Source organism: Schistocerca piceifrons, chromosome X (assembly GCF_021461385.2).
Source record: "Schistocerca piceifrons isolate TAMUIC-IGC-003096 chromosome X, iqSchPice1.1, whole genome shotgun sequence".
Taxonomy (NCBI): Eukaryota; Metazoa; Arthropoda; class Insecta; order Orthoptera; family Acrididae; genus Schistocerca; species Schistocerca piceifrons.
Window position 1 is genome coordinate 863,272,848 of NC_060149.1, and position 14,559 is coordinate 863,287,406.

At 38.1% G+C, this 14,559-nt stretch overlaps 1 protein-coding gene across 1 annotated transcript in view; it reads right to left on the reverse strand.

Annotated features, from left to right (window-relative positions):
• LOC124721327 (PH-interacting protein) overlaps positions 1 to 14,559 on the reverse strand; it is a 264,771-nt gene that overhangs the window by 78,885 nt on the left and 171,327 nt on the right. The window contains exon 15 of the mRNA XM_047246240.1: positions 7,958 to 8,113. Coding sequence (XP_047102196.1) covers positions 7,958 to 8,113 — 156 coding nt within the window. The remainder of the gene's footprint in view (positions 1 to 7,957; positions 8,114 to 14,559) is intronic.

The following is a 14,559-nucleotide window of genomic DNA, read 5'->3' on the forward strand; positions in this document are numbered from 1 at the left end:
AACGGGTGTAAAATTATTCAAATGAAGCCTGACTTCATCATATATAGCAGTTTACTGGCAAATGAACGGACTTAGTGATTGAAGTGGCGCAATATCCATGCACAAGGAAAGTGTTTCTGAAGAAGAGAAATTTGTTAACATCGAGTATAGATTTAAGTGTCAGGAAGTCGTTTCTGAAAGTATTTGTATGGAGTGTAGCCATGTATGGAAGTGAAACATGGACGATAACTAGTTTGGACAAGAAGAGAATAGAAGCTTTCGAAATGTGGTGCTACAGAAGAATGCTGAAGATTAGATGGGTAGATCACATAACTAATAAGGAGGTATTGAATAGAATTGGGGAGAAGAGGAGTTTGTGGCACAACTTGACAAGAAGAAGGGACCAGTTGGTAGGACATGTTCTGAGGCATCAAGGGATCACAAATTTAGCATTGGAGGGCAGCGTGGAGGGTAAAAATCGAAGAGGGAGACCAAGAGATGAATACACTAAGCAGATTCAGAAGGATGTAGGTTGCAGTAAGTACTGGGAGATGAAGAAGCTTGCACAGGATAGAGTAGCATGGAGAGCTGCATCAAACCAGTCTCAGGACTGAAGACAACAACAACAACAACAACAACAACAACCATGCTGTGGCAAACATAATTACGACGAGTACATTGCGCCAGTAAAATAAAACCCATATATTAATATGCATACAATACATTTAAATTATTAATGCATAACAGGGGCAGTTATATTCTTTTATCTTTAGTAGTACAAGTATAGATCACATTCAGTCTATTTGTGCAAAACATGTTTCCCATAACTGATTTGAACACCTTTAATCAACACGAAGCAACATACCGAAGTTAAGACTCTGTTCTCAGTGCAATATTTCTTGCTACTTTGACTCTGTTGTTAGCCAATATTGGAAATTAAACTCATTGTTCTGGGGAGGGTTCGGAGCTTAAAATTTGTTGTTTGAATGAGACTGGCTTTGAAGCATTAATAGAAAATGGTATTAGTAAAAGAAGTATCAAATATACCCTGCTTTCATCTTTTCATAAAAATCAACATATTTTTGACTAATTTGCAGATTATTGGAAAATAGTGGAAAAAAATTTTTATTTTCCTTATCATTGTGCTGTCAATCTACTGCACTCTAAATTTCATTTTCATCATGCGTTCACTCTACTAGATATGCGAATACCCAACTTTCATTCCAGTTGTACAGCTTGGTATGTTTTACAGAGCATAGTTTTTTAGCAAAATCAAAATGAAAATACCGCATTTTGACGTTTTTACAAAATCTTAAATTTTGTGCTTAATTCATTCAGTACTGAAAAGGGCTATGGAAATGAAACTTCGTGCCAAGTTTCACGTTCATCACAGCATTAGCTCAGGAGATGCAAGAAGCCAAACTTCAAAGTTCTTTGGGACGCCTATTTTTTTGGCCGAGTAACCTACAATTTTCTGGCTCAATGTGGCTCATAAAATTCTTTTCATTATTATTCTTAAGATAACGCATAAAGTTCTACAAGATGGCCAAATTTTATTTCTTTACAAAAACTATTGCCCGAGATATTACAGCTCAAAGTCACCAAAAATTCACACTGACTCTGCAGAAGTTGTAATCAGCAGAGAAGTATTCAACACTGGGTGGGTTGCACAGCGCGGGCTGATCCGGTCCCGGCAGTGGCACTGAGGGACAGGCTCGCAGCGCAGGTAGCCGGATTACACCGCAGGCCTCGGCGTTGCAGCGCAGCGAGCCAATGACATTCCTCCAGCAGTCAAAGGGTTAAACAGAAATTACATGAGCATGTATCTTGAGTGAAAGGTTGTGGGGGCCATGAGGAAATGAAAGACACATTGGTTCATAATGCAGGCCAGGAAACAGGAAACAAAGGATAAGGAATTAATGTCCAACTGACAAAAAGATCATAGATAGTGCAGAAGCTCCCATTGGACAAGCATGTAACAAGAAAACATCTGCAACTATTTTCTTCAAAGGAATCATCTTAACATTCATCTAGTTTTTTTAGGAAACCTAAATCAGAATGTTAGTATGTGGATTGAAAGTTAGCAGGTCTGAAGAATAGTGAGACGGTTGTAATCTCAGACAAATAATGTATTTCAAGCTGAAGTGGACAGCATAAAGTTTTTTGGAAAATACTATGAACAAAGTTCCAAAAGTGCTGATACTATATTAAGTGTAATATATAATAAAATCATTCAAATCCCTCGTATACCATTTTTGAACATTGCTGTTGAAAGCTTGAGAATTTCATTAAAAATTATGTGGCCTGAATACTGAAAAGATATTATTCTTTCTCTACCATGTTTTATGGCTGTATGTTGCAGAAAATTTTCTCCTTATCTTAAAATACCTAGCTTCTTTCCAAACTGTAAAAACTGTCATAACTCACTTAGGCCTACCATTATCTGTCTGTTAGCCTGGCCTACTGTTCTGTCTTATACCTATGCTCCTCCATTTTTGATCTTAATCTTGCATTCTGCTTTACAACTAAGACAGTCACATGTTTTTTCCCCCTTCCTATGAAATTGTTCACTTAACTAAGTATATTGACAAGCCTTTCACAATCAAGCTAAATTTATCACCATCATAATCAAACATTTAAGTAATGTGCCACTGGATTCAGATGTGGGCGCACTTCTCTTGAAGATGGTACACTTGAAGAAAGTTCTAAATCTGTAACTGCAGACGTAACAATGAGAAAATACAATTATGAGACTACGAAACAGTGTCACAGAAATATCAAAAGAAAGAATATGGCATATTTTCCATGAAGAGTTAAGTGTAGCAGCACAGGCCTAGGCAAAAGGGCTCAACATCATAAAGAGCACCACTGGCAGCAATATACCATTCCTCCACAGAACTTATTGAACGCCACCGTCTGCCTCCCAGTCGGTGCTCACCGAGTTACTGAAATCAGGGACACTTTGGTACATGGCGTATATGACATTTGTAGCAGCAACACCACAACAAACACACTTTGACACCTCTAAATACTAGCTGTCCAGCCAGAGTGGTCATTGAGTGAATCAGCTCATCATCAAGTGCATCATGTTGGCATGTATCCCAGTGTTGGCTTCTGCCATGATTGTGCTACACTCTACATCAACATAATCTATATCACACTTAAATGTCTGCCAGAGGGTTCATTGAATCACCTTTAAAATAGTTCTCTATTATTCCACTCTCAAAAAGTGAGCGGAAAAAATGAACACCTATATCTTTCTGTACAAGCTCCGATTTCCCTCATCTTATTATGATAATAATAATGTCTCCTCATGCAAGTCTGTGCCAAAAAAATATTTTCACATTCGGAGGAGAAAGCTGTTGATTGAAATTTCATGAGAAGATCCTACTGCAATGAGAAACACCTTCGTTTTAATGATGTCCATTCCAAATCCTGTATCATGTCCGTGACACACACTCCCCTATTTCTCGATAATACAAAACATGCTGCTCTTCTCTGAACTTTCTCAGTGTACTCTTTCAATCCTATACAGTACAGATCCCACACAATGCAGCAGTACTTCAAAAGAGGATGGACAAGCATAGTGTAGGCAGTCTCTTTAGTAGATCTCTTTCATCTTCTAAGTGTACCAATAGTATATTGCAGTCTTTGATTTGCCTTTCCCATAACATTTTCTGTGTGTACTTTCCAATTTAAGTTTTTTGTAATTTAATTGAATTTATGGTTTTTAGATTCAACTGATTTACTGTATAACCGAAATTTAATAGATTCCTTTTACCACTCATGTGGGTGATCTCACACTTTTCATTATTTCGGATCAAATGCCAATTTTTGCACCATACAGATATATTTTCTAAATCATTTAGCAATTTGTTTTTATCCCTTTACTGGATAATAAATGACAGCATCATCTGTGAACAGCCTAAGATGACTACTCAGATTGTCTCCTAAATAATTTATACAGGGTGAGTCACTTAACATTACCCCTGGAAACACCTCCCAAACCACAACAAACACTGAATAACCAATTACACAGACCAAAAGTGAGGAGAGAAATGCATGGACATATGATTTTCAACACACTTTTATGTTGTTTTTTTTTTTTTTAAGCTGTTATTAATTTTCGCACAACTGAAAATAGAAACAAATTCTTAATCAATGCTGTTTGTTACATTGCAAAATGTTAGGTACATCCGGACTAATTTGTAACATAAAGTTGATGCTTGAAGCCTCAGACACTCAGTTGCATGTTGTAACAAACAAGATCTACAGGGGTATGTTTACGAAGACTACGATGTTTATGAGTTTGGCTCTCTCAGTGTCTGCATGTAGCACTTGCTGAATTAGTCCTTTTTATTTTTTTTATTTACACGTCAAGTTCCATACGACCAAATTGATGAGCAAATCTCCAAGGTCATGGAACGTGTCAGTACATGAAATTACAACATAAAAGTAATAACAGATAAAAATAAATGTTCATGAACCTGAAAAATGTCAGTCCATAAGTTTAAGGAAACACTGTCAGCAATACAATAATAATCAGCTTAATTTTTCAAGGAACTCCTCAACAGAATAGAAGGAGTGACTCTTGAGGAAACACTTCAGTTTCAACTTGAAAGCACGTGGATTACTGCTAAAATTTTTGAATTCGAGTGGCAGCTTATTGAAAAATGGATGCAGCAGTATACTGCACAAGAGTTAAGGAAGTCCGATCCAAATGTAGGTTTGATTTCTGCTGAGTATTAACCAAGTGCCCATTTTCACACAAGATCATCTAGTGGTTTTCACCAGCTAACATATCTGGGCATCACCAAGTAGCCTTCATTACCCAAAATAAATATGCTGCATCTCACATCAATTGTCTCAGGGCCTTCATTTATTTAGTAGTCAGTGGAGTTGCATCACTAGGCTCAAGTGACCAGTACCAATATTTTCCTACACCAACAGAAAGTGCCACTACATACTGAGACAATGACAAAGTTACGAAACTGCTAACCTTTTCCCTTCCAGTACCATTTGTTTTTGCATTTATTCTATTATAAAACCAAAACATTTTTCACTGCCTTTTTTAATGCGCAAAAGTCGTTTCCTGACAATTCTTACTGCAAGCCTGACCATATCAGTAGCAATAACACATATTTATTTACCAATATTGAGGAATGCTATGATTCTTAATCTTAACAATTCTTAAATCACCACAGCATCAATTATGTTTCTCTTCCCTAGAAATCCCCGATTTATCATTACTTTTCCTTTATGTGAAAGCGCCTGGTCGCAACTTTTATCCTCCAATCTTAAATTTATTAAGAGTATCCTTATTAAAATAAATTTATCATACTAGCTACAAAGTGTCATGAAACTTTTAAGAACATTTTCCTCCACCACCACCACCACCACCACAGCAATATGTAGAACTTTGTTCTCCAAACTAGTTTATTTTACTATATCAGCTCTGCTTCAGAATCACCTCCACAATATATAGAGATATCATGTAAAAGAACATATTTGATTCTTCCTATTCTATATTTCCTAATCCACTTGTACACACACAGGTCACTGACTGCTCAGGACTAGTTAGATGTTATATGGCAACTATTAGGTTTATATGCCCCATCAGACAGATCTTTTTGAGATTTTGCACATTTAGCAATACTTTATCACATATCTCAGCTCTTACACACAGTACACTTAACTACAAGTTCCTTCACATGGTTGCATTGTTATAACTATATTACAGTTCTGATACAGAGAGCAGGTTGGATAGATGTATGATGTACACCTCAACAACATAATCTTGTTTCCTGTTCTAACAGTGGACGTACCATTGTCATTGTTAACATGCAACATGAACAAGAACACACACAGTGGATGAGAAAGATATTGAATAAAGTGAGAGGACTCCTGGCTGTTCTATTCAACTATTCACATGAGTGAAACAAGCAAGAAAAAGTGGGCAGTTTTGTGAAGGAGAATGGGCTTCATCTGACTGATCACCTGAGAGTCACTGAGAAGAAGAACAGCAAGATGTAACTGCCTGCTCCTCCTGTGTACAGTTAGTACAGAGGGAGAAGCTGGCTAGAATCCCACAATTATTGCCACGATTGGGAGACATCTGAGTTCAGTATCAAGTCTCTGGACATTAACACGTTACTATAAATACAGGTAACCAATATGTCCGGCTACGTGCCCACAAAGCCTCTACAATAGTGATGTGCAAATAAGAAGAAGGGTGCATGATGTATTGCGCACAGACAGAGACACACAATACTTTGAGGTGTCACCAGTGTGCTCTCTCTCTTTGTCTCAAGCTACATACTGCAGCTGCTGCCTACCCTGGTACCTGTGACTATGGGAAAGCACCACATTGGGCCACTTTTTCTGTTTTTGACTATTCCTCAAATAAAAATTAGATGATCAGAAAACTATTACTGTCACTACTTAATTTAATACTTGACATGTTTGCTTTATGCCACTCGTAATAACCACTACAGTGGGTCAATACCTTCACCATATGTAAAGTAACATAATAAGAATAAATGCTTTACATGCACACTGAAGTGCACACTACAGGCAAACACCACAGAATGATACCATTGGCTATAATACCACATGGTACACTGCTCCTTCCTACTGTGCATCGCCCCACCTTCAGCTCTCCTACTTGCACACCACTAAGTACATCATCTCAACGACGGACAAAATGCTCTGGAGGAAGAAGGTGCCAAACAGTCGGAGCGAGTTTTCAAGGCTGTGAGACTGGGAAACAGTCCACAAAGGTCAGATTCAGCTACGTGGCTGTCAAGCTGCACAGTCAGAGTAGTAAGAACAGACTGTCACTATTTATCTTGGTAGTGTGTACAACTGCACACAAGTGGCAGAGGAAGCATACGAACCCAAGTCTATGGGCTGAGTAAGCTTTTGGACTTTCAGATCGAGGTGGAGAATCTTCTGGTGGGATTTGACATGAAGTCACTTCGATTAAAATACCTTCAAGAAGAGCTTGCAAAAAATATTGTGACAATGTGAAAACATGTGCCAAGTAAGCTGCATGAGGGCCAAGTTTGTGACAGGTGCCTGCTGTGGTGGGCCAAATTTCACATGTTGGTATGGCTGCAAGACCTTCTGAGGCCCTTGTCTCACTCATGACAAGCTGCAAGACAAGAAGAAAGACCACGTGAATTCAGCTAGTGCAGGAGGAGCTGAGAAGATGAAACAAAGGAGAAGTGGCAAGCCATCAATGGTCTCTTTTTTCCTGTCAGTATTCAGAAAACCAAACTAATAGCATCAGTAAGGGTGGCTGAATGAGTGGAGTGGCAGCAGTCACTGCTAATGCTCTGAAAACAAAAAAATATCACAGCAGAAGATGGTGAAACCAGCCAAGGCCCAATATGACACACTACATGGATCTGAAGGATGGAGTTAAAGCACTTACTGCTGTGGCAGTGTCAAGGTCCATTTGAGAGCTATCTGCTACAGTCCTGGAGACTATAATAGCAATAGTCAGAATAGCAAAACACATGGAAAGAATGGCAGTTTTGGGCAGGGTTTTGAAAGATTCCCTCTGGCTGTAAGGTGAATACCAGAGCTGTCTCCAAAAGTTCCTGCCAAATAAATGCCTAATTGGTAGACACAAGAAGCACTCCATTTATTTAAATAACCACACTAATTGGCTCAATAGTGCAAGCTAGAAGTTATTGAACAGCCTCTCTTCACATCTAAGAAGAATGAATCTAAAGGTAAAATAAATAAAAAATTTAGAAAAAACTATATTGCTTTTAAAACAGGTGTCCATCCCCCCCCCCCCCCCCCCTTTTCCACACTCACCCCCACTTTTTTCTACAAAATGACAGAAATGAAATGAATTTTCAGACTTATAAAATCACAGAATACCATAAATTTAACTTTTCTGGTACCAACTGGGCATCAAAAGCAAGATTAAGCCTTCATACATCTTCCATTACAATTGCAAGCATACCTGCTCTAGGTGCTAAATTTGGCCTTGATTGTTCACCAGCTTCTGCTGCTGCAGAACCATCAGAACCCAATTGACGATTTGCAAGAGCAGCAATCATTTGGTCTATATTTGAACGTGGTTCACTGGTTGGAAGACCTTCAATAACTTCTTGATGTCCTGAAATCAGTATATCATTACACGATAAAACCACCCCATTCAAATTCAAGGAACTTTGATATTATTATTTTTGCAGGGTGTTTTGCAGCAAATTCAATTGAGAAATAAACAGAAAGGCTTGCACTAAAATCTTGGTCTAGTCATCTTGTTTCGGCTTTTCAGCATTTTCCTCCATTCTGACAAATAAAAGTGTGGATCCATCAAGAAATCACACTAACACCTTACTCTTATACTTCTCCATCTATGTTTCAAGGTTCCTTTTCAATGACATTTTCTCCACCTGTGTTCTGGGTTCCTTTTTCAGTGACCTTGCCATTAGAAGAGTATTAGATAAAGATATTTAAAAAGATGTACAGATGAACAGAATGATGCAGATAAATTTCCAGTAAACATAAGAGTCATGTATATTAATCGACGTTTTAAACCTTACATCAGATAGGGTTGCAGAATGCTGATAAATTTTTTAGCTTGCAAGTCCAGTTTTATATTTAAGAAAAAGAAGAACAACAACAACAACTGCAAAAGAATTCTAAAAATAAAACTTTTTTTTTTTTTTAAACCATGGGAATTTTTGCTAGTCAACCACTGAGTTGCATAAGATCGCTAGCAAAGACAGAATACTTAAGATTTGTTAAATAACATTTACACGTGTCAAGACTAAAAGGCAATGTAAGAGTGCAGTGTCTTAAAGTCATTCCCCAAACTTCAACAAAAATGGTTCAATCTATTTACATTTTCTTTGCGTGGAGCCATCGTAATGATGGCTTTTGCAAACGTCAGACTTAATACTATGGTTATATTTATACTTATAAAATACACTATATTCTGTAGCTGTTGCTTCTTATGTCTATTTTTTAGATTTATCACATTACAACTGATATGCTAATGCCTCATGTTACAATCACTATCTTAAAATTCATTGAAAGAATATAAACATTTTTGTACTAGAAAAGATTTTAATTTTGTTTTAAAAACATTTCCTGTGTACATTCTTAGAGAGTTTGGTAGCTTGTTATACCAAATCAAACCACTGATATATGGACTTCTATCAGTCATAACGTTGTTCTGTTACGGAAATAGTTACACTATGTTCTAGTGTTGTGATCGTGTACATCACTGCCCTTGATAGCTTCTGTTGGTTGACTTATAAAAAATACAACTATTTTGAAGATGTACAGAGAATATATTGTCAGATATTCGTGCTGCACAAACACTTCACGACGTGAATCTCTATGTCCCATCCCATGTATAAGTCTTATTGCTCTTTTCTGTAGTAGCAGTATTCTTTTTAAATGTACATCAGCTGCACAGCCCCATAGTTCAATTCTGTAATTGAGAAAGGGGTAAAGTGTTCCATAATATACCAATTTCAGTGCTTGGCTAGGAACTATCTTTGCGAGCTGGCTGAGGAGATATATGGCACTACTGACTTTTCTGCATACGAGATTAATGTGGTATGTCCACCGCAAATTTTCATCAACATATACACCCAGGAATTTACAGTTACCATTTTCTGTTGCAGAGATATTACACACACTATTCATATTGTTGTGATGAGAACTGCCTGTTTTAAATGTCAGTAGTTGAGATTTGGTGACATTCACCTTGAGTCCCTGATCATTGAAGTATTTTGTTACTTCTGTTACACCACTAGTAGCAAGAGATTCTAGTTCTTTAGATTCGCTCCCGTAGAATAAGATAGACGTGTCATCTGCATAGCTTACAATATGGGAGTTAATGGGTTGTGCAATGTCGTTAATATATATAAGGAAGAGAAAGGGTCCAAGGATTGAGCCCTGTGGTACACCTCGTAATACTGGTTCACTGGTGGACTGGGTGTTCATTATTTTATTATCTAGTTTGTATGACAATTTAGTGCTTTGCTTGTGATTCAACAGCTACGTGGTTAGAAGATTCATGGCTTGATCCCCAATACTATAAGATTTTAGCTTTTTAAGAAGTACCCTATGGTTTACCGTATCAAATGCTCTTGTCAGGTCCAAAGATATACCTGCAGTCTGCATCTTCTGGTCCAACAGACAGTAAACTTCATGGATGAACTGTGTAACTGCTGTGGTTGTACTTAGCTCTTTTCTGAAGCCATGCTGCGAATCTACAAGCAGTTTATGTTTTGTGAAAATGGCACTTAGTTGAGAAAGGATAATGCTTTCGAATATCTTACTAAAAGTGGGAATTAATGACATTTGTCTATAGTTGGAGACTTCTTCCTTACCTCCCTTTTTATACACTGGTTTCACTACACACATTTTTAGAACCGTTGGATACATGTTTTCTCTAATGCTGCAATTAATCAGGTGAGTAAGAGGTTTAGAAATTTCTTTTAAGCATGCTTTAGTAATAGCACTGGATATGCCATCCCATCCAGATGAAATTTTTTTCTTTAGCATGTATATTGCCCTGTGAACCTCCTGCTCATTCACTTCCACAAATTCAAATTCGGTACACTGGGTGAGATGGCATTGGCTCTATCTGTGAATCTGTAATATGTGTTGATTGTTCACCAGAAATGTAGTAGTTATTAAAAATATTACACGTAGAATCTGGGTTTTTTATAATGTTACCATCATGTCTTATGCTGAGTGGTTCCATGTTCATCTTGTTGGGACCTTTTCGGTATTTGTCAATCAGCTTCCAAGATGCTTTGCTTATGTTGTCAGACTGTTCTACTGTTTTGCTGTTAATCTGCTTCCTTAGAGTGACAATTTCAGTTTTAAAAGTTTGCTTGGGCCTATTGTATTTTTCCTTGAAAACCTACATAGTAGTAGCTTTATAAAGCTGGTTTAGATCATGTACTTGCTGCCTGAGCCTAATCAGATTCGTTGGGAGTTTTAGTCTAGGGTTACTTCCATATTGACAGTTTTAACTACCTTCTGGATGCAATAGGGTTGAGTAGAATTCATTCCATTTCTCATCCAACCCTTTTACCTGGTACACAGAATCCCATTTCTCATTCACTAGTTTGTCTTTAAGAGCATTAATATTTGAGGTATTCAGCATTTGTTTCTGTAGCACAATTTACCTGACAGAAGTGGTCAGAATAAAGAAAATCTAAGTGACTGTAATTTACCTTATCTATAACATCTTTGTTGATTATAGCATAATCTATTCTAGTGGAACATGTATGGCTCTAAGCACTATGGGACTTAACATCGGAGGTCATCAGTCCCCTAAAACTTAAAACTACTTAAACCTAACTAACCTAAGGGCATCACACACATCCATGCCCCAGGCAGGATTTGAACCTGTGACCATAGCAGCAGTGCGGTTCTGGACTGAAGTGCCTAGATCCGCTCGGCCCCAGCGGTTGGCCTCCAACAAAAATTTCACATGCTGTAGTTTAACTAATGACTTGAGAGTCAGACTAATGACTGTTCACAAAAGACATTTCAAAACTAGGTGCTGACTCATTATGATCATGAATAAATAATTGTGTGTCCTATATTCTTACATGTTAACATCATTTTGCTTTATAATATCCAATCTCTTTTAAAGATTTACAAAATTATGAAACAAGCTATTTCACAACCTCTGAACAAAATCCTGCATCTCAGTTATGTACTGAATTTTTAAGTCTTTAGGATCCTTAAACTGTTGAGATATAAAAGTAGTCTTAAAGTTCACTAAGAGGATTGCAGTTAATGGGTATGTGATTAGAGATACAAAGCAAAAGACCGAGAAAATAAATTATGAATTTTTTAAAAGCATTAGTTGCCATGGCAGAAATGCATATTATTGCAAAGAAGAGTGATTCACAACTTGCTTGCCATTAGCTTTGAATGGCTCACTGTTATTTGTAAGTGTTTAACAATACAAGTTTGAAGACATAGTTGTCCCAGGTTCCTCAAAATTCATCAAAAGCACATGCTTTAGTTCAATACACCATGTGCCACAATTTTCCTCTGCACTTAATATCCACTTGACATCAAAGCAATTATAGAGTATGTGTTTGTGCAGAGAAGGATAGAGCAGTGGATCATCTCTGACCATGATCAAAACGAAAAGCAGATTCTTATGGTCCTGTGTCTTGGAACAAGCTTCTCTGAAATGGTGAAGCTGGTCAACTGGTAGTGTGTACTATCGCAAACATCTATGGAAACATTTATGGAAACTAGCTAAAGTATAGTGAAACAACAAGTAGGTGACAAAGTGTTGGACATTTGCCTCATCACAGAAGGGGGTGGTCGGAGGCTTGCTCCACATACCAGGATATGCAGCACACTCTGGCAGATCTGATGATATTATAGGGCTGGAGCAAGCCCAAGTGTTACAAAGCACACCGCTCAGTGCATATTGGGGAATATGCCGTCATACAGATGAACAGTTGCTCAAAATGTGCACCGTGCCAAGGACACATGCAAGTGGAGACATTATTATGCTATGGAAGACATTCACCTGTGCTTCTATGAGACCTATGGTATAAGTGACAACTGTGGACTATATAAACATTATTGCAGAGCACCTGCACTCCTTCATGCTTGATGTCTTCAGCGATGATGATGGCATCTTCCAGCAGGGTAGCTGTAGATGTCACAAGGCCAAACTCATGCTAAAGTAGTCTGAAGGGGGGAAAAAAACACCTCACGCTGTCTTTGCCACATAATATGCTCGATTCAAATCCAACAGAACACATCTTGGATGCTATCAAATGGCAGCTCAGTAGTCTCAATCCACCAGTCCATAACTTATTGCTACTGCATACACATCAGATACCACATACCTGTGGAAACCTACTGAGGAATCGTCAAATCCATGCCACACAAAATCATTATTGTATTGCATTCCAAAGGAGGACCGACACGTTGTTTGGAAGATGGTTATAATGTTTTGGTGCATCAGTGTATCTCAGCAAAAGACTCCTGCAAATCCTATGGGAATATGACTAAACATGAAGGGAAGACTGCCTCTCTAATTCCTGTTCACTCATTCTGGATCATTATAAGCTTAAAAGTTAAGTTTGTTGCTTCTCCCATGATCATGTACGGTTTAACTACTAATTATACCACTGCCTCTTTTGTTCAGTGTGCAACATTCACATCCTAAGCAATATCACTTTACGTCATCTTGAAATTAGAAATCTAATCACTGAACGGACTTGACAACTTATGGGTTTTGTTTATTTTCACACTCGTCGTAACTCTTAATCACACAAATGCAAACACTAAAATGCTAGATACAATCTGAAAATTACATGGACAATAAACCAATTAAGGGTACAGAGATGCTCAGTGTAGCTACTACAGGGAGCAGTGAAACTGGCAGCTGGCAGGGAATTGTTAGTTCTCCCACACCTCGTCTCCCCTGAGAATGAAAAGCCTTGGCCAGTCTGGCTCCATCTGTGACTAAGTGCACACTTTTGCCACAATATAATTTCTGCAACTGGTGCCATCCAGACAACACTAAACACAGAAATGACTTCTGAAGAGACATACATCGCAAACAACATTTACTGTGGGATCACAGCACTTCATTCACACTGCCCTGGAATGGTTCTGCAACTCTTGTTTCTATGCAACAGTAACTTACGCCTTTTCTGCACGAGTATTGTACTGTGATCATGTCATGGGATGTCCACTGGCAGAAGAGTGAAGGAAACAGGAAGAGGGAAGTGCTCTGTGCACATGTGCAATGTGAGTAGCTGAGTCCTTACAGCCAACATCAGCCATCTCATTGTTAGTATGTGGCAGTAAGTGTTAGTGTGGTAAGAGAGCCAATGTCAATTGTTCTGGCAGTAGCAGCAATGCCAACTGCTGGCCTAGAAGCCAATGTTACATCCCAAGGTGCACATATAGTATATTTTTGAAGAGAGTTGGGATTTTTGTCATGTAGGATTGCTATTCTTGACTGTGAGTTAACATGATTTTGTTATACAACACACAAGCCACACAAACTGAGTCATACAAAAGATTTACAAGTTTCTTTGCAACTTTAAACATGAATTTACCCAGGGGGAGGATGGGGTAAGTACAAGCTGCCCCTCACCCTATAAGAAAAAATTATCTTCACAAACCAAACTCTAATCCTGCTCTACTACACACACAGATGTACCAATTCAGTACCAATTTTAAAAAAAGGCAGAGCTGTAACGGACAATGACAAGTAATGAGTGTACCTAGAACTATTTGTCATTAAACCCCCGGCCTATTTTGCCATTCACAATGACATTAACACAAGCTGACCCCTCCCTGCCCCCCCCCCTCCTCTCCTCCCCTCTCCAGCTTCCTTCCCTGTCATTTTCCCTTACCTCTCCCCTCCCAAAAATTATTGATATGACGCACAAAAGCTGCCACTGATTGTGCTGGGATGTTTCTCAATGTTACTCGTGCATAACAAAAGACTTGCATTTTCAGCTTTGTACCAATATTAAAACTAACCCGTAAAGCTACAGGATGCTTCTATTTTCGTGTAATAAAAACTGAAATTGGTTT